General features: G+C 40.6%; 1 protein-coding gene across 1 annotated transcript; it reads left to right on the forward strand.

The window, feature by feature from the left end:
* The first annotated feature begins 1,971 nt into the window (after positions 1 to 1,971).
* Positions 1,972 to 17,275, forward strand: LOC125380876 (proton myo-inositol cotransporter-like). The gene is made up of 9 exons (XM_048396632.1): positions 1,972 to 2,356; positions 3,667 to 3,826; positions 3,909 to 4,123; positions 5,806 to 5,920; positions 6,117 to 6,277; positions 7,257 to 7,383; positions 15,593 to 15,822; positions 16,367 to 16,516; positions 17,106 to 17,275. Exons 1-9 carry the CDS (start codon positions 1,993 to 1,995, stop codon positions 17,273 to 17,275), a joined length of 1,692 nt encoding a protein of 563 aa, XP_048252589.1. The 5' UTR covers positions 1,972 to 1,992.
* Positions 17,276 to 27,291: the final 10,016 nt, after the last annotated feature.

Genomic DNA, 27,291 nt, shown 5'->3' on the forward strand with positions numbered 1-27,291 from the left:
ACACACACACACACGTGCATGCACGCCGCTATACGAGTGCAATAATCATGGACGCGACGTTAAACCCCATTTCTCCTCACCTCAGCACATGATTGATAGCTCCTCATGCGATTAAGGTATACATATATATCCATAAAAATACTATTTGCGTCCAATTCTCATATCGTTACTTTTTTACTAGGATATAAGCATACGATAAGCACCTCCATATCATCGTTTATTATCTAAATGGTCCTTTAAAACCATGTTATTTATTACAGCTTATTGTAAACTACACACGATCATACTTCAATTAGCTTGTCGTTTATTATATAGTGCTAATATATAGAGTGAGACACGGAGAGAGAGAGAGAGAGGGGGGGGGGGAGTGAGAGGGGAGAGAGGGAGGGAGGGACAGGGAGAGACAGGGAGAGAGAGAGGGAGGGAGAGAGCGAGGGAGAGGAAGAGACAGGGAGAGAGATAGGGAGCGAGAGGGAGAGACAGGGAGAGAGAGAGCGATGGAGAGGAAGAGACAGGGAGAGATATATGAGAGAGAGAGGTGGGGAGAGACAGATAGGCAGAAACAGAGAGAGATTGACAGACAGACAGAAGATGAATACATCTTATTTTAAACAATACATGATCCTATTTCGATAACCTTGTCTCTGAAGAACTAAAGTTTAATTCTTTATGCAAATATTGGGAGAGAGAGACTGATAGAGAGATAGATAGATAGATAGATAGATATAGAGACAGACAGGCAGAGAGAGAGAGGGAGACATTGGAGAGAGATTGATAGAGAGAGATAGTGAGAGAAAGACACGGAGAGAGACTGACAGAGGGAGAGAGAGAGAGAGAGAGAGAGAGAGAGAGAGAGAGAGAGAGAGAGAGAGATGTCATAGAGAGGGAAACGGAGAGACATGGAGAGAGGCTGACTGAAAGATAGACTGACAGACAAAAGATGATTACAGCTTATTCTCAACAATACAGGATCCTATTTCGACTACCTTGTCGTCTCTGAAGACCTCTGTGGGCGCTTAAAAGTATGTTTGTATCCGCTCCAATCACCATGTCGCTGAGATGTACAAGTGAAACGACCTCAATGTTGAATGCACTTTAAGCTGTTAATGTGGCAAACGTGTGCTGTATTTCCAAACAAAGGCAGAGCGACGCACCTACTGGTGGCAGTGTCAAAATAGGGGTATTAACAGTGGACATCGTTGAATTCGTCCTTGAACTAACTTGGTGAGTTCACCTCGTTTAACCCCTTTCCTATCATACACTATTGACACTGGCTGTGACCCCATATCTTGTAGCTGATAATTGATGCGTTACAAGCCCCTGTGGTCAAGTAATACTGAGATTATTTCCCCACAACCTACTTCGTGCAGTCAACATTATCAGTATACGGCGGATACCTTATATCAGAGATATTGTTAATGCTATACGAGCAGAGCTGAGGGTAAATAACTCTTGGGTGTTCAATTTCAGCCACAATTGCTTGAATAAGACCCTGGGAACCTACATCTTTCTCCTTTCTTGTTGTAAGGTAAGAAACACGTGCAAGGCATGACACACTGTCAACACACGGCGGGCACGTGGTTCCGTAAAAAAGTGCGAATCGGGTGCTTATAGCTGCATTCAACGAAATGGCCGATAAACGAAATTACAGCCAACCCCACCCCACCCCGAAATTACACATCACCGGCAATAAGCGAATAGCCCGACTATTGTTATTTTTGATTAAATAGCATTCATTCAATTACTTTCTTTCAATATTTGTTCGTGTTACATCGTAATTCTTGTAGTAGGTTGGGCGAAATGGGCTTCTCACATTAACCCCATGTGGGGAATCGAACCCGGGCCGTTTAAAGCGACGAGCGAACATTTTAACCACTAGGCTACCCCACCGTCTCTATTGTCTGGAGTTAAATTTGTGTACCAAACCAATATTCCTTTACCATAACTCGCTTGTCTTTCTTTTAGGTTTCATAGGACATCAGGAAAGACACAATGGCCAATGAGGGCAAACAGAAGTCAACAGATGGCCATCCATGGCTGGTCTACATCTCAACAATATTTGCATCTGTTCTGGCTCTTCTTCTAGGCTATACTCTCGGTATTATCTCGGGGGCCATGCTGCTCCTTGTTGACACGTTTCAACTCGATACATTGTGGCAGCAGCTCATGGCCACATTCGGCACAGTAGGATGTGCATTAGCACTTCTTCCTGCTGGCTACCTGGTCCAGCTTTTAGGAAGGAAGAGGATGATCATTGGATCCAATACGTTGACTTGTATTGGCGCCATCGTATCAGCAGCAGCACCAACGAAAGAGGTGGTTCTTGTTGGACGTTTATTGGCTGGAATGGGAGCAGGTAACCAGTTACTGAATGATAAATGCAAGCATTATCAACGTGAATGTGTATAACATCTTTCTCACTTCCGTCAACAACATGAAGGCATGTCGGAAAAAGTGGCGAATATATCATTCCAAAATATCAGAGGGGAACATTAATATGTTACTGAGTGCGCTGTTCAATCAGGATGGACTGAGGAAACGTTACATAGTTACACATGTCTGACTGACGACCTTGACAACTTCACATTTTTAATGAAGAATCCAGGGTGGAAAACTATTTTCGCCTAAGGCGCCGCGATTCGCTGTGAAGAGTTGCGTCCCTTGGGCACGTCAGAAACCTATGATTGTGGGTTCGAATCCCGGTTCGCGCCAAATATTTTTCTAGATTTGTCAGTCCCATGCCCGTGCTCGTGGGTTTCACCGAAGTGGTAAACGCCGTGATGTAACTGGAATACTGTTAAAAGCGGCGTTAAACCCAACTCACTCACTCACTTATTTCACTGAGAAATCAGATATAGGTGGCATTTGCGCAGTTGCACACTTGCAAAGTGTTTTAACATCTCACCACAGTGTGTGAATGCTGTACAGGACCTATTATGTGATCGGCTCCTTGTGGTGTTTTCATGAGACTTGCCTGGTAGATCTTAACTATCATTCAATTTACAAGCTTACATTTGATGAAAATAACTGGGACCTGTTTGTGCAAATCCTTGTTATATATCTTTTCTTTCACATCGCATCAGGTTTGACAGCTTTAGGTTCAACTAGCTCACATTATTGTCAGCAATCACATTTTATCTTGACCCCTGACGATCCGGGGTAGAATAGGTCTTCAGCAACCCATGCTTGCCGTAAAAGGCGACATGCTTGTCGTTTAGGCGACTAACGGGATCGGGTGGTCAGGCTCGCTGACTTGGTTGATGCATGTCATCGTATCCCAATTGCGTGGATCGATGCTCATGATGTCAATCACTGGATTGTCTGGACAAGACTTGATTATTTACAGACCGTCGTCATATAGCTGGAATATTGCTTAGTGCGGCGTTACACAACAAACAAACAAACAATTGCTTTGATCGATGTACATTATGTCTATCACTGGATTGTCTGGTCCAGACTCGATTATTTACAGACCGCCGTCATATAGCTGGAATATTGATGAGTGCGGCAATAAACAACAAACAAACATTTTATCTCAACCGAACGATTCTATAACGACCTAAAAGAATCTATAGAATCTAAGGAAACGTTGTGGAACCTGTTGCTGTCGACGAATATTTCTGTGACGTTCGAAATACTTACATGCTCCCTAATGGTATTTTACAGGAACTATATCCCTCGTCGTGCCAATGTACATATCGGAATGTGCCCCCGTGGACATCAGAGGGCGTCTTGGTAGTCTCACACAGGTCCTGATTTCAATGGGGGTTTTTCTGTCATCAGTCGGGGCAGGCGCTTTCAGTGGACTAGGGGAAGCAGGATGGAGGTGAGGATTGATATGCTCAAGGTTTGGTCGCTCTTATCAATTGTTTTGAAATATTTCAGTACTTCATTTATTATTCTACCAGGTGGATGTTTGCATGTCCCTGTGCTCTTGGCGTTGTGCTTTTTGTTGGAAGTCTCTTCCTCCCGGAGACTCCTCGGTGGTATATGGACAGAGGAAGAGAGGAAGAAGCTGTTTCAGTCCTCAAGCGACTGAGAAATAACCCGGATGAAATCGAAATAGAACTCAACGACATAAGAAGAACTGTTGCGGAAGGGAAACGGCTGAAACATGATAAAGGTTTGTAATATCGTTATATAGTTATTTATCTCATTCTATCCTGCAAAACATGTGCCATAGTGAAAGCATATTATTTTATTGGCGTATTCCAGTAATCAGGCTGTTAGTGACAGTTGATGGTTTTTCCCGGATCAGATCCGGATTTGAATATGGGCAGGGTTAAAGGCCGGACAAGCCGGAGTCGGCAGGTTTGTCAGCTGAGGTGTGTCTTAAATTGTCTTTCTGAGGGATAGGTTTGTATGGTAAGGATTCTTCATGCTAAATTTATTGTTTAGTTTATTTAAAGTAGAGCACATGCTATTGTAAACCCCACCACAAAGCATAGTCTTCAAGTAAAATCCTATGGATGCAGCAATTGGCTACTATTTTAGTGACCCTGTGATTGAACTATTCTGTCGAATTCATAGAGGGAGAGAGGGTGATTCATTTGTGATTCATCAGGCCTGAACATATGAGCGATTCAGCCAATCAGAGCACTGGTTATATAGGTTGGTTTGTTGTTTTACGCCACACTCAGCAATATTACAGCTATATGAAGACGGTCTGTACATAATGGAGTCTAGGCCAGGCAATCCGGTGATTGATATCATGAGCATCGATCCGCACAATCGGGATACGATGACATGCATCAACCAAGTCAGCGAGCCTGACCACCCGATCCCGTTAGTCGCCTCTTACGACAAGCATACTGGATGTGTTTTGAAAACAGCTTCAAATCGTCAGAGGCATAATGCATTACTACATAGTGAGAGCAGGCTCAACAGTCAGATACATATTCTACATTTCATTGTTGGCATGTTGTTTAAGTGTGAAATACAACACCTGACATTGTGAATGAAGAATATGAACTTGTTGCCTTTTTTAGGGCGTTATACTTTACCATGAAATGTAGAATATGTATCTGACTGTTGAGCCTCCTCTCATTATGTAATAATGCATTATGCCTCTGACAAATTAAAGGCTGTTTTAAAAATACTTTTATATGCCCCCTATCAAACTATGTAAACACCTCTCCAGACGTAGCGAAAACATTTCAAAGTAATTTTCAGAAACACTTTGGGGTGAAAGCGTAAATAAGGAATAATTTACATGACCCACTATGGTAAAGTCACGTGGCTTTGCCCGAGGTCTTCCGAGTGAGCGTGGCTTTTGTTGGAGACATTCGTCACCACTCGCCCCTTTCCGTAACCTGCAAGAAGACTCGTCCCCCTATCGATGAATGTTATGTGCGAAAATACGACAAACCAATCAGAATGCGCGTATGATTTCAAGCTTTTGTCAAAGAATCCCTCAGAAACAATTTTTGATTTAACATATGTGTTAATTCTAAAAATATACCCAAGACACAGTTAAATGTGGTCAATTATACTGTATAATTCCGCATGTCCCGATGTGCTTTAAATTGCATCTGAAATATATATAATATATGGGGAAATATATGTGAACCATTACGCAACGAGTTGACAATTGTTTTAGGTATGCCCGTTTGCGCTAAGACGGAACCCGGTCGCACAAATGGCCACGAGAGGGGCACGAGTCGCTATTCGGCTTGTCCCGGAATAACACGAGTTGGTCACGAATGAGTTGGAGGTTGAGCACAGTCGATCCGTGTATTTTTAGCGCTCGCCAACTTTTCTGATGTTTGTCATGGTCTGAGTTGGTCTTACACTACTTCCACACAGAACATGGTTCCTCTTTGATTGGGAGGATACTAACAACGCCTCCAGTCCGAAGAGCTCTGTTCCTGTCCATGGTCTTGGCGATGATAACACAGGTGACAGGGGCGGCTCCCGTTATGTAAGTGGACTCACATACTCTATTTGGATTTTAATTTAAGTGACCAAAATGTTGCATTGAATAAAACACTGTCTCTTTCTTTAATAAATATGCAGACATTCGTGAGTTTTCATAAGATATAAGAATTCACAAAGAAAGAAGTAAGAATGAGATATCTTTGGGAAGGTCGATTCGCTAGCAAATTCCATTTTTGTAGGTACTACACGGGAACTATACTCAAAAGAGGGGGGTTCGCAGTCACAGATGCAATATGGATGACAGCAATACCAACTGCACTGCAGGCTGCAACAGCCTTCATCAGCACGTGCTTGGTGGAGAGAATGGGACGCAAACTTCTGTTTCTTGGCTCACAGATAGGTAACCGCCTCCGTGGTCTAGTGGTAGAGGGTCCGCCCGGAGAGCGGAAGGTCCGGGGTTCGATACCAAAAGATGTTAAAAGATGGTACTTGTTGTTACCCTGTCTGGCGCTCGGCATTAAGGGGCTAAAACAAGGACTGGTCGGCTCGGAGTCAGTATACTGTGTCTGAGTGGGGTAGTCATGTTAAACTGCGGCATGGTATCTCAGTGAGCTAGCACTATAAATCGGCATCATTCCGGACTAGTACAAGCAGCCACATACACACACACGTGCATGCACGTCGCTATATAAGTGCAATAATCTTGGACGCGACGTTAAACCCCATTTCCCCTCACCTCACAGATAGGTAAATGATGCTCACGTTCCATTGAACATGTATGTAGCTTCGTCGTAGGTCAATGTTGGCTCTCGGTATCTTCATGACTGTTGATTATTTCTGCTTAAGTCTCATCTGTTTTGTGGTGACATTATCCAAATTGCATATAATAGTAGTCATGTGAAATAAACTCAAATTACATCGGTGACGTCACATATACGTGACATCACATTTTCATTCTTGTGTGCAATAAAGCCAATGTACAGTTTCATCTTGAATCAGTTAATGTGTCTTGAATAATGTTGGTTTGGTTGGTTTATTGTTTTACGCCCCACTCAGCAATATTCCAGCTATATGACTGCGGTCTGTAAATAATCGAGTATGGACCAGACAATCCAGGGATTGACATCATGAACATCGATCCAAGCAATTGGGATCGATGACATGTTTCAACCAAGTCAGCGAGCCTGACCACCCGATCCCGTTAGTCGCCTCTTACGACAAGCATAGTCGCTTCTTACGGCAAGCATGCGTTGCTGAAGACCTAGTCTACCCCGGATCTTCACGGGTCCTTGAATAATGTGTCTCCTATTTGAATAATGTGTCTCCTATTTGAATAATGTGTCTCCTATTTCGGTGTTTATGACTTTCATTGTCAACAGGTCTGTTAATTTCCTTGGTCATTCTTGGACTTGGCTTCTTCCTCTCCTCGACTCATTCCCCCGTCGTTAGTGATGACATTCAGAGTACCATCAATAACGCTACAACAGCTTCCATGTGTAATTTAAGGTAATTTGTCCTTTGTTTCAAGTGAGTTAAAATATGAACAGTGCAACCCAATATAGAGATTAATAGGTGACATGACACGAGTTTTTAGAGTGTTTTTTTGCACATAGATACAAAATATACTGAACCCATTCGTTGGAAAAATAATGTTCAGAGGGCATAATGTATATATCATGAATATTATACCATGACTTGAGGAAATACTTAATTCTCAATGGCTAACTGAAGTCAATCAGAGGTATATAATCACATTGTAAAGGTCTCTCATTGTCGGCTGCACTGTTATACATATACTAGTATTATGCGGTTATTTACGTTTGCACATTAACATGGCGGACACCAAACAAACTACCGATACGACGATGGATAGCGGCGCATTTGTTGTCGGACATTTCGCATCTTTTTTCGACGATGGACTTAGTTATGATGAACTCAACGGATCACTTGCGCAATCACATAATCAGGTGATTCTAGAAACAAATAACTCCTCAATCAGAGAAAAATAAATTCAGTCGAACAAGGCTGGATATAAAAAATCGTCTGCTTTGCTAAAGAATGAGCAAGAAATAAATTGTTACGTCAATTAAATCTCATGGCAAAATAGATGAAGCCATTGATTGTAAAATAAATCTAATTGAATTTATTATCAGATTTCGTTGAGGATATGGCCACTGATCATGACCTGTTAACGGATGATAGGCCTACATCGACACCAAACACCTCAGTCCACATAAACATATAATAATAATAGTAATTCAAACAAAACCATACATTTAGGAGAAAAAGTAATGTTTTGAAATCCTCGGTAGCAGTACATAACTATAATAGCTGTAAAATTATTTTACAACTGCCGATTTAGGAACTACATAATATTTTCCTAAAAAATATTTCATTCAGAAAAAATTGATTCAGTCACGGTCCCATTGTAAATAGCGTTGCATGAACCAAAAATAATCTTTTGAGTACATAATTTTGCTTGCGAATGAAAATTAGTTGAAACATATTTCCCACAGATACCATCATCCAACTAACTAAGTCGTCAACAGCAAGTCGCTTTGCAACAATTGACGAGGGAAGCCTAGATTCTATTTCCTTGGAAGGGAGGCCAAAAGCACACTCAGGACTGCACATATCAACAAGTAAATATAAATAGGAAATTCTAGGCCTTTCCATTGCATAGAAAAGTCATCAAAATTCATAAATTAAACCAAATAAAGCTCCAAATGAATAGATCTAATTAATTATTCATCTGCACAATTAACGGTCTGCAGCTGGGCCCCGTTCAACAAAGCCATCTGAGCGCTGAGGTGATCGTAACTCCCATACTTTAACACTGGCTAACGATAGTCGTAGCGCTGAGGTGATCGTAACTCCCATACTTTAACACTGGCTAACGATAGTCGTAGCGCTGAGGTGATCGTAACTCCCATACTTTAACACTGGCTTACGATAGTCGTAGCGCTGAGGTGATCGTAACTCCCATACTTTAACACTGGCTTACGATAGTCGTAGCGCTGAAGTGATCGTAACTCCCATACTTTAACACTGGCTTACGATAGTCGTAGCGCTGAAGTGATCATAACTCCCATACTTTAACACTGCCTTACGATAGTCGTAGCGGTGAAGTGATTGTAACTCCCCTACTTTAACACTGGCTTACGATATTCGTAGCGCTGAAGTGATCGTAACTCCCATACTTTAACACTGGCTAACGACAGTCGTAGCGCTGAGGTGATCGTAACTCCCATACTTTAACACTGGCTAACGATAGTCGTAGCGCTGAAGTGATCGTAACTCCCATACTTTAACACTGGCTAACGACAGTCGTAGCGCTGAGGTGATCGTAACTCCGATACTTTAACACTGGCTAACGATAGTCGTAGCGCTGAAGTGATCGGAACTCCCATACTTTAACACTGGCTTACGATAGTCGTAGCGCTGAAGTGATCGTAACTCCCATACTTTAACACTGGCTTACGATAGTCGTAGCGCTGAAGTGATCGGAACTCCCATACTTTAACACTGGCTAACGATGGTCGTCGCGCTGAGGTGATCGGAACTCCCATACTTAAACACTGGCTAACGATAGTCGTAGCGCTGAGGTGATCGTAACTCCGATACTTTAACACTGGCTAACGATAGTCGTAGCGCTGAGGTGATCGGAACTCCCATACTTTAACACTGGCTTACGATAGTCGTAGCGCTGAAGTGATCGGAACTCCCATACTTTAACACTGGCTTACGATAGTCGTAGCGCTGAAGTGATCGGAACTCCCATACTTTTAACACTGGCTTACGATAGTCGTAGCGCTGAAGTGATCGGAGCTCCCATACTTTAACACTGGCTAACGATAGTCGTAGCGCTGAGGTGATCGGAACTCCCATACTTTAACACTGGCTTACGATAGTCGTAGCGCTGAAGTGATCGGAACTCCCATACTTTAACACTGGCTTACAATAGTCGTAGCGCTGAGGTGATCGGAACTCCCATACTTTAACACTGGCTTACGATAGTCGTAGCGCTGAAGTGATCGGAGCTCCCATACTTTAACACTGGCTTACGATAGTCGTAGCGCTGAAGTGATCCGAACTCCCATACTTAAACACTGGCTTACGATAGTCGTAGCGCTGAAGTGATCGGAACTCCCATACTTTAACACTGGCTTACGATAGTCGTAGCGCTGAAGTGATCGGAGCTCCCATACTTTAACACTGGCTTACGATAGTCGTAGCGCTGAAGTGATCGTAACTCCCATACTTTAACACTGGCTTACGATAGTCGTAGCGCTGAAGTGATCGGATCTCCCATACTTAAACACTGGCTTACGATAGTCGTAGCGCTGAAGTGATCGTAACTCCCATACTTTAACACTGGCTTACGATAGTCGTAGCGCTGAAGTGATCGGAACTCCCATACTTAAACAGTGGCTTACGATAGTCGTAGCGCTGAAGTGATCGTAACTCCCATACTTTAACACTGGCTTACGATAGTCGTAGCGCTGAAGTGATCTGAGCTCCCATACTTTAACACTGGCTAACGATGGTCGTCGCGCTGAGGTGATCATAACTCCCATACTTTAACACTGGCTTACGATAGTCGTAGCGCTGAAGTGATCGGAACTCCCATACTTAAACACTGGCTTACGATAGTCGTAGCGCTGAAGTGATCGTAACTCCCATACTTTAACACTGGCTTACGATAGTCGTAGCACTGAGGTGATCGGAACTCCCATACTTTAACACTGGCTTACGATAGTCGTAGCGCTGAGGTGATCGGAACTCCCATACTTTAACACTGGCTTACGATAGTCGTAGCGCTAAAGTGATCGGAACTCTCATACTTTAACACTGGCTTACGATAGTCGTAGCGCTGAAGTGATCGGAACTCCCATACTTTAACACTGGCTAACGATAGTCGTAGCGCTGAAGTGATCGGAACTCCCATACTTTAACACTGGCTTACGATAGTCGTAGCGCTGAAGTGATCGTAACTCCCATACTTTAACACTGGCTAACGATAGTCGTAGCGCTGAAGTGATCGGAACTCCCATACTTTAACACTGGCTTACGATAGTCGTAGCGCTGAAGTGATCGTAACTCCCATACTTTAACACTGGCTTACGATAGTCGTAGCGCTGAAGTGATCGGAACTCCCATACTTTAACACTGGCTAACGATGGTCGTCGCGCTGAGGTGATCGGAGCTCCCATACTTTAACACTGGCTTACGATAGTCGTAGCGCTGAAGTGATCGTAACTCCCATACTTTAACACTGGCTTACGATAGTCGTAGCGCTGAAGTGATCGGATCTCCCATACTTAAACACTGGCTTACGATAGTCGTAGCGCTGAAGTGATCGTAACTCCCATACTTTAACACTGGCTTACGATAGTCGTAGCGCTGAAGTGATCGGAACTCCCATACTTAAACAGTGGCTTACGATAGTCGTAGCGCTGAAGTGATCGTAACTCCCATACTTTAACACTGGCTTACGATAGTCGTAGCGCTGAAGTGATCGGAGCTCCCATACTTTAACACTGGCTAACGATGGTCGTCGCGCTGAGGTGATCATAACTCCCATACTTTAACACTGGCTTACGATAGTCGTAGCGCTGAAGTGATCGGAACTCCCATACTTAAACACTGGCTTACGATAGTCGTAGCGCTGAAGTGATCGTAACTCCCATACTTTAACACTGGCTTACGATAGTCGTAGCACTGAGGTGATCGGAACTCCCATACTTTAACACTGGCTTACGATAGTCGTAGCGCTGAGGTGATCGGAACTCCCATACTTTAACACTGGCTTACGATAGTCGTAGCGCTAAAGTGATCGGAACTCTCATACTTTAACACTGGCTTACGATAGTCGTAGCGCTGAAGTGATCGGAACTCCCATACTTTAACACTGGCTTACGATAGTCGTAGCGCTGAAGTGATCGTAACTCCCATACTTTAACACTGGCTTACGATAGTCGTAGCGCTGAAGTGATCGGAACTCCCATACTTAAACACTGGCTTACGATAGTCGTAGCGCTGAAGTGATCGGAACTCCCATACTTTAACACTGGCTTACGATAGTCGTAGCGCTGAAGTGATCGGAGCTCCCATACTTAAACAGTGGCTTACGATAGTCGTAGCGCTGAAGTGATCGGAACTCCCATACTTTAACACTGGCTTACGATGGTCGTAGCGCTGAAGTGATCGGAACTCCCATACTTTAACACTGGCTAACGATGGTCGTCGCGCTGAGGTGATCATAACTCCCATACTTTAACACTGGCTTACGATAGTCGTAGCGCTGAAGTGATCGGAACTCCCATACTTAAACACTGGCTTACGATAGTCATAGCGCTGAAGTGATCGGAACTCCCATACTTTAACTCTGGCTTACGATAGTCGTAGCGCTGAGGTGATCGGAACTCCCATACTTTAACACTGGCTTACGATAGTCGTAGCGCTGAGGTGATCGGAACTCCCATACTTTAACACTGGCTTACGATAGTCGTAGCGCTAAAGTGATCGGAACTCTCATACTTAAACACTGGCTTACGATAGTCGTAGCGCTGAAGTGATCGGAACTCCCATACTTAAACACTGGCTTACGATAGTCGTAGCGCTGAAGTGATCGTAACTCCCATACTTTAACACTGGCTTACGATAGTCGTAGCGCTGAAGTGATCGGAACTCCCATACTTAAACAGTGGCTTACGATAGTCGTAGCGCTGAAGTGATCGGAACTCCCATACTTTAACACTGGCTTACGATAGTCGTAGCGCTGAAGTGATCGGAACTCCCATACTTTAACACTGGCTTACGATAGTCGTAGCGCTGAGGTGATCGTAACTCCCATACTTTAACACTGGCTTACGATAGTCGTAGCGCTGAGGTGATCGTAACTCCCATACTTTAACACTGGCTAACGATAGTCGTAGCGCTGAGGTGATCGGAACTCCCATACTTTAACACTGGCTTACGATAGTCGTAGCGCTGAGGTGATCGTAACTCCCATACTTTAACACTGGCTTACGATAGTCGTAGCGCTGAGGTGATCGTAACTCCCATACTTTAACACTGGCTTACGATAGTCGTAGCGCTAAGATCGCTTTGTGGAACGGCGCTAAGGACTATATTCTCACAACTCCTACCGGATACGTATTAATTCCTTCCCAGTCAGAATGGTTGAGCGAAAACGGAAAATCCACAGACTTTGAATCACTTCCAGTTGACGAACTGAATGCACGTCTAAGGCGCCCTTACGCCTACGTGCTTACTGCAGATGACCAGTTCTACTTAAAATGATCATTTGTTGATCTGAGAGCGGCGAAACATCGTAACATTCGGGCGCCGACGTTTGAACGGAATATCAACTATTTAGCAAGTCTTCTGTAAAGCCCCCTAAGTGTTTCTCGCCATGTTGAGAGAAATAAATCAACTTGGCCTTGACCCCAGATACCATCATGAGACCATTCCTCATGGGAATATGTCAAAAATTAGGGAATGTCGGTCTGTAGATTCACTAGGCCAATCTTCAACGTTAAGTATGGTTTGACATGACATTAGGGTTTGGTCGGCGAGGTTGCGAAATTCAAAAAGAATTATCTCTGCCTTCGTTTACCGTTGAAACAGGAGATGACGGTGTGGAAAACATTACAATGAAACACCCACAGGCTACACCCAGGGGGTTACGGGATTAGGCGAAAGCACGCATTTATGCCATCGGTACACCCTCATGCTCTGTTGCATCATTTCAGAAATATTATTCGAAATTACATCCCACCAAATCCAACTTTCTTTCAACACTTCGGAAACATGACAGTGTATCCGAATCGATTTGGTACACTTTGAAGACGCTAGATCACAACACACTTTCACAAATGACCAAAACAATATCCTCAGAATCGTATTTGACACCAATCACTGTGCAAGAGCCATCACAGTGACACTTCTGTCGTAGAAGGCGTGAAATCGCTAAGTCCACAGGGCACACAAATCAACATTCAACCGACTCCTCAGAACAAAAGCGCCTCTACTCTTCCATTATGCAAGGTGACAGTAATCAGGTGTCCACTACTGTCAGCTTTAGTTATACTATCAAGTTAATCTTGCATATTCCGCCAAGCATGCTTCGGCTGCATCTTTTAAAATTTCCAGTTGCAATGTAACGGTAAACACTTACTTCCGAGATTAGGCCAAGGTCATGAGTTCGGTCCATTATTCGGGTGTTCAATGTAACGGTAAACACTTACTTCCGAGAATAGGCCAAGGTCATGAGATCGGTCCATTATTCGGGTGTGCAATGTAACGGTAAACACTTACTTCCGAGAATAGGCCAAGGTCATGAGTTCGGTCCATTTTCGGGTGTGCAATGTAACGGTAAACACTTACTTCCGAGAATAGGCCAAGGTCATGAGATCGGTCCATTATTCGGGTGTGCAATGTAACGGTAAACACTTACTTCCGAGATTAGGCCAAGGTCATGAGATCGGTCCATTATTCGGGTGTGCAATGTAACGGTAAACACTTACTTCCGAGAATAGGCCAATGTCATGAGATCGGTCCATTATTCGGGTGTTCAATGTAACGGTAAACACTTACTTCCGAGAATAGGCCAAGGTCATGAGATCGGTCCATTATTCGGGTGTGCAATGTAACGGTAAACACTTACTTCCGAGAATAGGCCAAGGTCATGAGTTCGGTCCATTATTCGGTTGTGCAATGTAACGGTAAACACTTACTTCCGAGAATAGGCCAAGGTCATGAGATCGGTCCATTATTCGGGTGTGCAATGTAACGGTAAACACTTACTTCCGAGATTAGGCCAAGGTCATGAGATCGGTCCATTATTCGGGTGTTCAATGTAACGGTAAACACTTACTTCCGAGAATAGGCCAAGGTCATGAGATCGGTCCATTATTCGGGTGTGCAAGATAACGGTAAACACTTACTTCCGAGAATAGGCCAAGATCATGAGATCGGTCCATTATTCGGGTGTGCAATGTAACGGTAAACACTTACTTCCGAGAATAGGCCAAGGTCATGAGATCGGTCCATTATTCGGGTGTGCAATGTAACGGTAAACACTTACTTCCGAGAATAGGCCAAGGTCATGAGATCGGTCCATTATTCGGGTGTGCAATGTAACGGTAAACACCTACTTCCGAGAATAGGCCAAGATCATGAGATCGGTCCATTATTCGGGTGTGCAAAAATATTTGAACTTTTTCGCTACATCTTTGAAATTATCACGTATCCCTGCGTGATGAATAAAGTGCATAAACAAAACATCATTTATTTATTTTTCTGAACCTGATGTTTGTTAGTTGTGACAATTTAACAACCCGTTACCCCTTTACGGACGATACCATTTGAGAATGGAATGCAAGCCCTCATTACAGACTGGCACCTAAGATATGAAAGAGTTCCAAACTGACATTCAAAACATAGGTTCATCTCCTTATTATGAGCTGGTTGGTCCCAACACAATATATCTCACAATGGATGATAACTGTATGTAACTGTATGTCATGGTGCATGTTTATATGTATTCGAATTAATAAATGTATAATCATTATAACGATGGATACACAGTATCAGTATAAATATTCAGACAAATATAACGGAAATTAATTAGTTGTATTTGTGGCTTTTGAAGTAATTTCAATATCGTGAAACCAGGTGAGCTACAATTCCGTATCACTTATCAATTCAGAACATGTGAGCAATGCATCGAGTCTTCACAATGCGGCTTCTGCTACGACGTCCTCTCAAGAGCCTCGTGTGTCCCCGTGTCGGTAAACGGCAGTGCTACAACAGGGAGATGTTCTTCCGCCAGCTCTTTTAACAGTTCAGACTTTACCCTGTTGACGCAAGCTTGTCCCAGTGACTATAAATGGATTCCAGTGATTGGGTCCTCCCTATACTTGGCTGTATTTAGTAGCGGTGAGAAAATGGACATTCAATATTTCATTACCAAGATGTGTCTCCTCAGAGATATTATTTGTAGTGACTTGGTAATGACATGTGATTGGTCAGATGATAGTAAAACATATTTTTTTCTAAGACATTCACATGTTTTGGTAATTTTGGGTGTACAATTCCATTTAACCGGATATCATGACATCAGATGCGAAATTTTGCATATAACGTATCTACATCAGCTGATTGTCCAACAGGGATGGTCGGGTAGGCTAGTGGTTAAAGCGTTCGCTCGTCACGCCAAACACCCGGGTTCGATTCCCGACATAGATACAATGTGTGAAGCCCATTTCTGGTGTCCCCCGCCTTGATATTGCTGGAATATTGCTAAAAGCGGCGTAAAACCATACTCACTCAATCATTCACGTATTGTCCAACAAAGTTTCAATGCAGCTGGACCTAATTTAAGTTAATTCAATATCGATTAAATGTGTGTATTCATTCAAAACTTTCCAAATAAAGATTTTTGTCTTCAATATCTACATTATGTATTTCGTTTATATTTCAGGTGTTGGCGTGATCTTTGTTTTTATATCTGAAGTATTTCCTCTCTGGGCACGCGGCACATGCAGTTCAATAGCTACTTCAGTCATATGGATATCCCAGATTGTAGTCGCTATGACTTTCCTGACACTTGCTGACGCCATCACGGCCCATGGTAAGTGATCCCAAAAAGCTTTTCCAGAATACTTTAAAGACTTTTTTTGGTATCTGGTTCGATTTTCTAATTCTTGGTAGATAGAGATACAGAGTTCAATGCTGGAATTTCTGTCAGTCCTGGTACCAATGTTCTGAAACTGTTTCGCCATTGTCCATGCACATCTGTATGAGGCGTAAATACAGTATGGTGTTAGTGCACAAATATACATAGAACTACATAGGGAAGTTTTGAAAAAAAATATTGTTGAATTAAGTTTAGGTTTCAAAAGCCTAATGATCATCTTTCTTTTTCCAAAGAAAGCCTCGGCATTTTTCCACTTTTATCAACTCGTGTTGATATATTTGATATATATATATATATATATCCGGTGAGATTCTCTATATCTCAAATGTCTATTTTAACTTCAGATACAGAACTAAATTCTAAACTTATGTCTTTAGTAATTTGCAAATGTCCACTATCACCGTCAGTATAAACAAGAGCTAAGCTTGCATTCATTAAAAGGCATGATACTGGCGATCTTTTTTTCAATCGTTCATTACTCTGGTTCTGTCAAATTGTTTCTGGTAACTTTTCTGGTTTGTAGGTATCTTCTGGCTGTATGCGGGATGCACTTTGCTTGCTGCGATTTTCATCTTTATATTCATGCCGGAAACACAAGGGCTACGATTGGAGGAGGTTAATCAACTGTTCCTGACACGGGAGGAGAAGATTGCTTTGGACAAAACAGAAGTAGACAGTTTTACGAATAGTTAAACTAATTATCCGTCTTGTATAACTACAACCTCCTTTTTGAGGATTTATCATTCTTATTCATTGAAGCAACAGGTGAAGACTTCAACTATATGCTATGTAGAGGAAGTAACCTTTGGGAATGATATAAGCTGCGGCCATTACTGCACAGGCGGTCAATTTAGATTTCTTTGCTATCTAACGTTATTACACTGACAGTCATTTTAGATTTCTTTGCTATTCAACATTATCACACTGGCAGTCATTTTAGATTTCTTTGCTATCTAACGTTATTACACTGGCAGTCATTTTAGATTTCTTTGCTATTCAACATTATCACATTGACAGTCATTTTAGATTTCTTTGCTATCTAACGTTATTACACTGGCAGTCATTTTAGATTTCTTTGCTATCCAACATTATCACACTGGCAGTCATTTTAGATTTATTTGCTATCCAACATTATTACACTGGTAGTCATTGTAGTTTTCTTTGCTATCCAACATTATTACACTGGCAGTCATTTTAGATTTCTTTGCTATCCAACATTATTACACAGGCATTCATTGTAGATTTCTTTGCTATTCAACATTATAACACTGGCAGTCATTTTCGAGTCTTTGCTATTCCACATTATCACACTGGCAATCATTTTAGATTTCTTTGCTATCCAACATTATTACACTGGCAGTCATTGTAGATTTCTTTGCTATCCAACATTATTACACTGGCAGTCATTGTAGATTTCTTTGCTATCCAACATTATTACACTGGCAGTCGTTTTAGATTTCTTTGCTATCCAACATTATTACACAGGCATTCATTGTAGATTTCTTTGCTATTCAACATTATAACACTGGCAGTCATTTTAGATTTCTTTGCTATTCCACATTATCACACTGGCAGTCATTTTAGATTTCTTTGCAATTCAACATTATCACACTGGCAGTCATTTTAGATTTCTTTGCAAGTCAACATTATTACACTGACAGGCATTTTAGATTTCTTTGCAATTCAACATTATCACTCTGACAGTCCTTTAAGATTTCTTTTCTATTCAATATTAACACTCTGACAGTCATTTTAGATTTCTTTGCTATTCAACATTATCACACTGGCAATCAGGTTAGACTTCTTTTCTATTCAACATTATTACACTGGCAGTCATTTTAGATTTCTTTGCTATCCAACATTATCACACTGGCAGTCATTGTAGATTTTTTTACTATTCAACATTATCACACTGGCAGTCATTTTAGATTTCCTTGCTATCCAACATTATCACACTGGCAGTCATTTTAGATTTCTTTGCTATTCAACATTATCACACTTGCAGTCATTTTAGAATTATTTGCTATCCAACATTATTACACTGGTAGTCATTGTAGATTTCTTTGCTATCCAACATTATTACACGGGCAGTCATTTTAGATTTCTTTGCTATCCAACATTATTACACAGGCATTCATTGTAGATTTCTTTGCTATTCAACATTATAACACTGGCAGTCATTTTAGATTTCTTTGCTATTCCACATTATCACACTGGCAATCATTTTAGATTTCTTTGCTTTCCAACATTATTACACTGGCAGTCATTGTAGATTTCTTTGCTATCCAACATTATTACACTGGCAGTCATTTTGGATTTCTTTGCTGTTCAACATTATCACACTGACAGGCATTGTAGATTTCTTTGCTATTCAACATTATCACACTGGCAGTTATTTTCGATTTCTTTGCTTTTCAACATTATCACACTGGCAGTCATTGCAGATATCTTTGCTATTCAACATTATTACACTGACAGGCATTTTAGATTCCTTTGCTATTCAACATTATCACACTGGCAGTCATTTTAGATTCCTTTGCTATTCAACATTATCACACTGGCAGTCATTTTAGATTTCTTTGCAATTCAACATGATCACACTGGCAGTCATTTTAGATTTCTTTGCTATTCAACATGATCACACTAGCAGTCATTTTAGATTTCTTTGCTATCAAACATTATTACACTGATAGGCATTTTAGATTTCTTTGCAATTCAACATTATCACTCTGACAGTCCTTTAAGATTTCTTTTCTATTCAATATTAACACTCTGACAGTCATTTTAGATTTCTTTGCTATTCAACATTATCACACTGACAATCATGTTAGACTTCTTTTCTATTCAACATTATTACACTGGCAGTCATTTTAGATTTCTTTGCTATCCAACATTATCACCCTGGCAGTCATTGTAGATTTTTTTACTATTCAACATTATCACACTGGCAGTCATTTTAGATTTCCTTGCTATCCAACATTATCATACTGGCAATCATATTAGATTTCTTTGCTATTTAACATTATAACACTGGCAGTCATTTTAGATTTCTTTGCTATTCCACATTATCACACTGGCAGTCATTTTAGATTTCTTTGCTATTCAACATTATCACACTGGCAGTCATTCTAGATTTCTTTGCTATTCAACATTATTACACTGGCAGTCATTGTAGATTTCTTTGCTATTCAACATTATCACACTGGCAGTCATTCTAGATTTCTTTGCTATTCAACATTATCACACTGGCAGTCATTTTAGATTTCCTTGCTATCCAACATTATCATACTGGCAATCATATTAGATTTCTTTGCTATTTAACATTATAACACTGGCAGTCATTTTAGATTTCTTTGCTATTCCACATTATCACACTGGCAGTCATTTTAGATTTCTTTGCTATTCAACATTATCACACTGGCAGTCATTCTAGATTTCTTTGCTATTCAACATTATCACACTGGCAATCATATTAGATTTCTTTGCTATTCAACATTATAACACTGACAGTCATTTTAGATTTCTTTGCTATTCCACATTATCACACTGGCAGTCATTTTCGATTTCTTTGCTATTCAACATTATCACACTTGCATTCATTGTAGATTTCTTTGCTATTCAACATTATCACACTGGCAGTCATTTTAGATTTCTTTGCTATTCAACATTATCAAACTGGCAGTCATTTTAGACTTCTTTTCTATTCAACATTATCACACTGGCAGTCATTTTAGATTTCTTTGCTATCCAGCATTATTACACTGGCAGTCATTTTAGATTTCTTTGCTATTCAACATTATCACACTGGCAGTCATTTTAGATTTCTTTGTTATCCAACATTATCACACAGGTAGACGTTTTAGATTTCTTTGCTATTCAACATTATCACTCTGGCAGTCATTTTAGATTTCTTTGCTATTCAGCATTATCACACTGGTAGTCATTTTAGATATCTTTGCTATTCGGCATTATCACTCTGACAGTCATTTTCGATTTCTTTGCTATTCAGCATTATCACTCTGACAATCATTTTAGATTTCTGTGCCACGAAGCCTTTGTGTTCATGTTTCACGTGTATTGAATTTCATGCGAATCAAATTGATCTCTTCCTATGTACCACATGTAACCGTATATCATCCTTATAGCTAGACTACATTTCTGGTGTCCCCTGCCGTGATATTGCTGGAAATATTGTTAAAAGCGGCGTAAAACCATACTCACTCACTCACTTTAGCTAGACTATGTGGAGGGGTACTTGGTTCGAGTGGCCTGGCAAAGCAGATGAGACAAACAAGTTATTTGACAGGATCAGTCAAATATTTTATTCATGTAAACCATAAAAAACCAAAGCGTTGATCATTTAGCAAGTTTATCCCATCCGTATGACATTGAAATGACTTTTTAATTCGATGATATCTGAAAGACGTTGCCATTATTTTCGAATAAATTGATGATATCTGAATATGTGTTGTGAAATTGTATTGATGACTAAATTGTAAAACGTTAAAAGTAAATATGTTACTTATTACTTCTGTGAACTCACACGTGCTTAATGTTTACATTACCAGCCTCAAGATACGACATGCTAACCCTTTTCGCAAACACCCGGTGTCAACACCTATTTTCAGTTATCCATTCACATTATTTCACACCAGTATGCTCCTTTCACGCCCAATGGAATCACCCTCGGCGGATAACCCGCACTGGTTAAGTAAGTTATTTGATATGACAGAGTGACCCTACAAAGTTAATGGCATCCTGTGGTTTCTGCTGAGGGAATAAGACATGCAGGTGACAGACGCCTGATTAGGAACGGATGTGATTATGAGTACATATGTTGCGGGCCTCACTGTTAAGTTGTTTCTTGTTGAACGCCGCACTCAACAATATTCAAGTTGCATGACAGCGGTCTGGGCCAGAAGATACAGTGACTGATATTGTGAGCAATGACTCACGTATTCGGGGTACAATGACAAGGAATCAGGCAAGTCCCCCAGCCTGACCATCCGATCCATTAAGTTGGCTCTTTCGACAAGCATAGGTTCCAATGGGGACCAAAGCTAACCCGGGAACCCCACAAGGCGCGCCTGAGGGTATAAGGTCAGTGAAGTAAACCGTGATTTGGCATGAAGAGTAATATGAAATTCAACAGACCGGTGTACGTTGGTATGAGTATTCTTGACTTGTCAAAACACTTAATGTATGACTTTTATTACAACAAACTTAAGAAGCAATACGGCGATAGACGTGAGGCTTTTTGTACCGACACAGAATCTTTGCAGAAAAAAATAGATATGTACGACACAGGTGATTACCCAAATGATAATCCACTGCACAGCATAGTAAATAAAAAGGTATTAGGTAAGATGAAGGATGAATGTGCTGGGATCCCTATACCTATACTACTCGATTACATGTATCAACCAAGTCAGCGAGCCTGACCATCGCCTCTAACGACAAGCATAGTCTCCTTTTACAGCAGGCATGGGTTGTTGAAGACCTATTTTAACCCGGATCTTCATGGGTGGCAAGTGAATGAAAGAAGTAGAGTATCAGGTTGCGCTGCTACACGTCTCGAATTCAATGGTCATGATTATTGTATGTTTATATTCCGTCTTAATTGCTAATTGAAATAATGTTACACCTTCACAAAATCAATAGTTTATGCCATAAATCTAGAAATGTATGTCAAAAACAATAACTCATTACATTCAAATGTGACCTCAACTCTTTTTATACACAGAAGGTACACTCAAGTGCTATGGTACACTTCCTGGTAGCTCACGACCACCACTGTTAACACCGACCTTCACACTGACAACTTCACCCAATACGCTTTCCACATCAGGGGTGAGGTGAAATTGGGTTTTAACGTCGCGTCCAAGATGATTGGACTTACATATTGATCGTAGTTATAGCCAAGTTTATTACTGATTAGTTAAACCCTGAAACAATTGTAAAACATTCATGAGACAAAACATAAATATATGCTGCCATCAAATCACAATTCGCAGCAGTATTACTACCAACTAATACATAGGGGTTATCACGCGAGTGTGTTTGGGGATGGTAAATATCCTGCATTAGGAATAAACATTGTATTTACCATCCCCAAACACACAAGCATGATAAACTCTTTATCATACAATTTCATTCTATAATTCTCTGCTTGAAAATCGCTTTCCCTCTCTCACAAACAGTATCTAAACATTGCGACTTTTCATGGAATGCGCGCATTAATATTTATTACTTAACAGGGTAAGTGATGTGTCAGTCGGACAGTGACAGTAGCCAATGTATATAGTTCCAACTGAAATCTGTTTCTTATACAGTGGCGAAGCAACATATACGCAAAACAACAATTGTTTTTACTTTCATTTTTAATCCATCGGTCTGTCCGCTAGAGTAACTGCCCTTTGTCAAAGGGAAGCTACCCTAACCCTAGTCTATGACGTTCAGACGTTGTTGACAGTCTGTCTGTCCTGTCATAACGTTAAGAAGTGCAATCGGATGTACACACAGCCACAAAATGAAACAAGGTAATAATTCAAACATATTTCGGCCAAAACCAACTATTTTAATTTGTGGAAAAGGTGTCAAGCCGCAGAGGTCTACAAGCACAGATATGGCTACTGATACCGCTTGGCTAGGCCTAGTGCCCTCGCAAAATTGTTTCGAAATTTATATCTCCAAAGTTGCCAAAACTTATAAAATGCCTTAGCGACGTCACAGTTTGACACTGATTTTAAGTATATTAGACTGTTCTTTTGATACTGATAGCAATTATCTATAAACACTAAAAGTAGTCTCTACTTGACCTTTGATATTTGCATCTCTATCCGCATATGACCCCAAGGGATATCATTTTTATCCGTAGGCTTTATCCTGCCGATAAACCTTCCCATTATATGATAAATTTTGTTATTGCAGAGTAAATTAAAACATTTCTTAAATATAATAGTAAAACCCTGATTCATTTATACATTATACATTCATACATTACACATTCGTATATACCAATATGTATCCCAGCAACACATGTGTATCACATCCTTGCTTTCATAGTTCACACGATCATACATCAGCTTCACAGTACTTGACGATTGAGTTTAATAATGATATATTATGCCTTAACTTAGCGCTTATTGAATTATTTACTTTACGTAAATAAAAACACTTGTAGTGCATACAAAAACACAACTATTTACCGTGATGCATCCAATATTTACAACAGGACAAAACAGCCAGATGATCAACCAGCAAAAGACTAATCTTTAGTAATGAATGAATCACAAGACTTGTCCAATTGTGAATACCACATTGTCCAACACTGTCAAATACTATATGTGTGATCGTCTGGTAGTAACATCGAATGTGATATAAAGGGTAATGTAACTAAACCCTTTAAACTGGAGACAGTATGCTGCAATGTTGAACACAAGGGAGCAGTAAGGGGCGTGCTTGAGCAGGCTATTGTTTGATAGTACACTAGGTGATTGAGTCTGTGGCAAATTACTCAAGTCGTAAGCTTACGCAGAGAATTGGGGAAGCTGAAGGGTGAAGTATATAATGTTTAACACATACTTGACTGAATATTTAATTCAGTAAAAGGCTAAAAATAAAACTCCCAAAATGTATGCAACTATCTGATCCTGTCACATATATGTGTCTGCTTATACTAGTCCGGACCATAGTTAATTTTATAGTGCTAGCCCACTGAGATACCATGCTTGGTATATCTAGGTGTTAGTTTATGTGGGACGAATGCCCAACGAGATGTAGGCCGTTTACCATGTTGATTAAAACCACAAACACAGGAATGGTGCTGACGGATCTGGAAACATAATTGGGGAGAACCTGGATTTGGACCCACGATAAAAGGTTTCTGATGTTCCAAAGGAAAGCGCCTCTGAACAGCGAATAGCCCCTTATCACATCATAATAGCATCACTAATGTAAGAAATAAACAACGAGTTTGTCGTACAATAAAACCATTTCCTACCAGGAACAACCACACGGGGCAGTCATGCATTATTTGTGTTGTAAACAATGCTGTGCATAAATCAGATGTAATCAAAGGTTCCAGGTATGCTGCGAGCTGGCAAGTTGACCCTGTTAATGTCACAACTTCCTGGTTCGGACTTGCGGAAAATGCGTACGTAGTATTTAAGTTTAGATAATGTTAAGGTGTAGTAGGTTTTTTAAAAGGATAAAGGAAAATTAAACCTAGTTTCAAGTGAGGATTAATATAATTAGCTTTTTGTGTTTAATTGACATGTTTTTCTCATCGTGCGACCTCCCAAATCGACATCTATAAGCAGCCAACTGTTTCAGGTCACGAGATTGGATGAACATTTATTTGACAGGACGAATATTCTATTCATTATGCATTTTTCATAAGTAATACATTTTGAGATAAGTACAGTGTTTCATCACTAAATACATGCTGCTGAACATTACATATTTTCTCTCTTATTACTTTGTGGAGGTCATGAACAGAAAATACACAAAAACCCAATATGTGGCTCTCGGCCCACGTTTATTCTTTGTGCGTTTGCAAGTAATATATCGGTCGGTTGTATTTAACTTCTGATGGAAAGAGCCTGTCGGTTGTGAGCTGTACTGCTTCCAGGTGCATGATGCATGCCACTGGGGGAAAATCAAGCAGTTTCCAAATACGGAGGCAATGCCCGGGATCACTCCAGATCATGCCCATAATATGTAGGGCCAATGTCGGATTTAATTCTTGATCGCCACAACGTTACTGCAACACTACCAAAACCAGGAATATTACATGCGAGTTGATATATACAAAAACGTCGAAGCCAGAGAATAACCTTTTCGATAGAATGACGAAAGAGATTCAATTGCGGGTAAAAGGCAAAACAAGGTCGCTTCTGTCACCCCTCCCTGACCCTGTGGGCGAGTTCATCCATTTCCTGGAATAGATGTAAGGCCTTCAGTGACCTTTGTGTTAACACAAAGCGGCATTAGGAGCAGGCCATGGGTAAAAGGAGAGGTACACATTGTGTACATTACTTTCCTGCCAGATACCGATTCAATGTATTACCGTCAAATCGACATTACGTAACTCGACATTGACAACACTTTGTTACCTTTAACTATATTGACCACGTCCGTACAAAAGTCAATATACCTGTTCCTCAAGTTTATTGTTATGCCTGTAAATAAACAAGACAATCAAGTGATCTTTAGATCAGAAATTCCTGTGGGACGATAAAACATTTACTGCTTTTGTTAAAATTGAATTTATATACACACATATTACATTAATACAGCGCCCATTGATACATATAAACATATATATTGTTATATGGCAGTGTAATTTATTGTTAAACAATGTTGTCATTTTAACATACTGTTTCTGTTCAGATTCCGTAGAAGTTTTCAGGAATGTGTTTCGACAATAATTCCTAGGATTGTCTTACTATCAAATGTAAGCAGTGGTTTGGACGTTTCTATATTTTGATTCTTTTAAAGTTAATCTGGAATCTTCTAGAACAGTTATAGAATAATCCAGCATGGCATGAGGCTGTCTGGAAGGGATTTAAGATTTAAGAGAGATAGTCTCTTTTCGCTTCTCTCATCTCATCGCTTGCCCCGTTTCTGCGTTGTTTGCGTTTCTGGGTAAAACATAATTCACGTATAACAACATCATATGTAGTAAACAAACAGGAGGAAGCGCCTTATCATTATACGATTAACCTCCATTTGCTGCCTTTCTGTTGATGCCAGGGCCAAGAAGAGCGCATCTTCCCGAGGCAAGGGGGTTAACTGACTATAAAAGTCCAGTTGTTTCCACCCTTGCCAAACTAGACTGGAATTTCTGGGCTCTATCGTAGCGCCACCAGTGGTTATTACGAGTTGTGTCCCTTCTATGCCTCTCAGTAGTTGGGTACGCTACTCTGGAACCGGGCACTTCGCATGCACCATCTTATCCCTGAGCGCGTGCCAAATGTCAACATCCGTTTCCTGCCACCCCTACAACAAGTCACCTACAGCCCATGCATACTGGTACCATTTATGCTAAAATGGACCAGCTCCAAAACGGACATTTTTTCCAGTCACAACGGACGAGTGGAATATCACATTGATAATCACGGCCATATTATAATTATACCCAGTACTGCACATATCCTTCCTGATACCAAAAGTGACTTATAAGACAACAGGGGAAATGCCTTAATGGTAATACATAAGAGTCATTAAGAACTCGGTTTCAGTTTTTTAGTACTCTTTATAACAAAGTGAGAAATTGTGAATAGACTTCCATAAATGTAAACCAGAATCCGCTATTTTATTTCTGTATGTCAGGGAGCCTGCATCGCTGCTTGCAACTACATCATTGATTTTCCTGCTGATACCACTGCTACAGTATTTTATACCACCACTGGAATTTACAACCATTGAATTTTGTTCTGGCACTCTATTGTGTACAGCTTTGTATTTAATTGTAATTACTATACAGTAATGTGTGTTCCTTGTAAACCTAGTTAATTTTGTAAAACAATTGTTCATTGTATAACATTTATCTCAATTGCTGGTTTCACAATGAACTCTTCTGCTTTAAAATTTTTGGTCAACCTTTCGTTTCTATTTGGAAGTCGATAAGTGACACTTTCAACCGTCCGGTTAAGTGGGGTTTCACTGTATTGCATATCCATGTCTGCAGACGGCTTGCCAAGAGA

This window comes from Haliotis rufescens, unplaced genomic scaffold, assembly GCF_023055435.1.
Source record: "Haliotis rufescens isolate VD_foot unplaced genomic scaffold, xgHalRufe1.0.p SCAF_16, whole genome shotgun sequence".
Lineage (NCBI taxonomy): Eukaryota > Metazoa > Mollusca > Gastropoda > Lepetellida > Haliotidae > Haliotis > Haliotis rufescens.

Coding starts and splice junctions, on each gene's coding strand:
- LOC125380876 (XM_048396632.1), top strand. CDS start 1,993: ATGGCCAATGAGGGCAAACAGAAGTCAACAGATGGCCATCCATGGCTG. Junction 5,921..6,116: donor ACAGGGGCGGCTCCCGTTAT/GTAAGTGGACTC, acceptor CCATTTTTGTAG/GTACTACACGGGAACTATAC. Junction 6,278..7,256: donor GTTTCTTGGCTCACAGATAG/GTAACCGCCTCC, acceptor CATTGTCAACAG/GTCTGTTAATTTCCTTGGTC.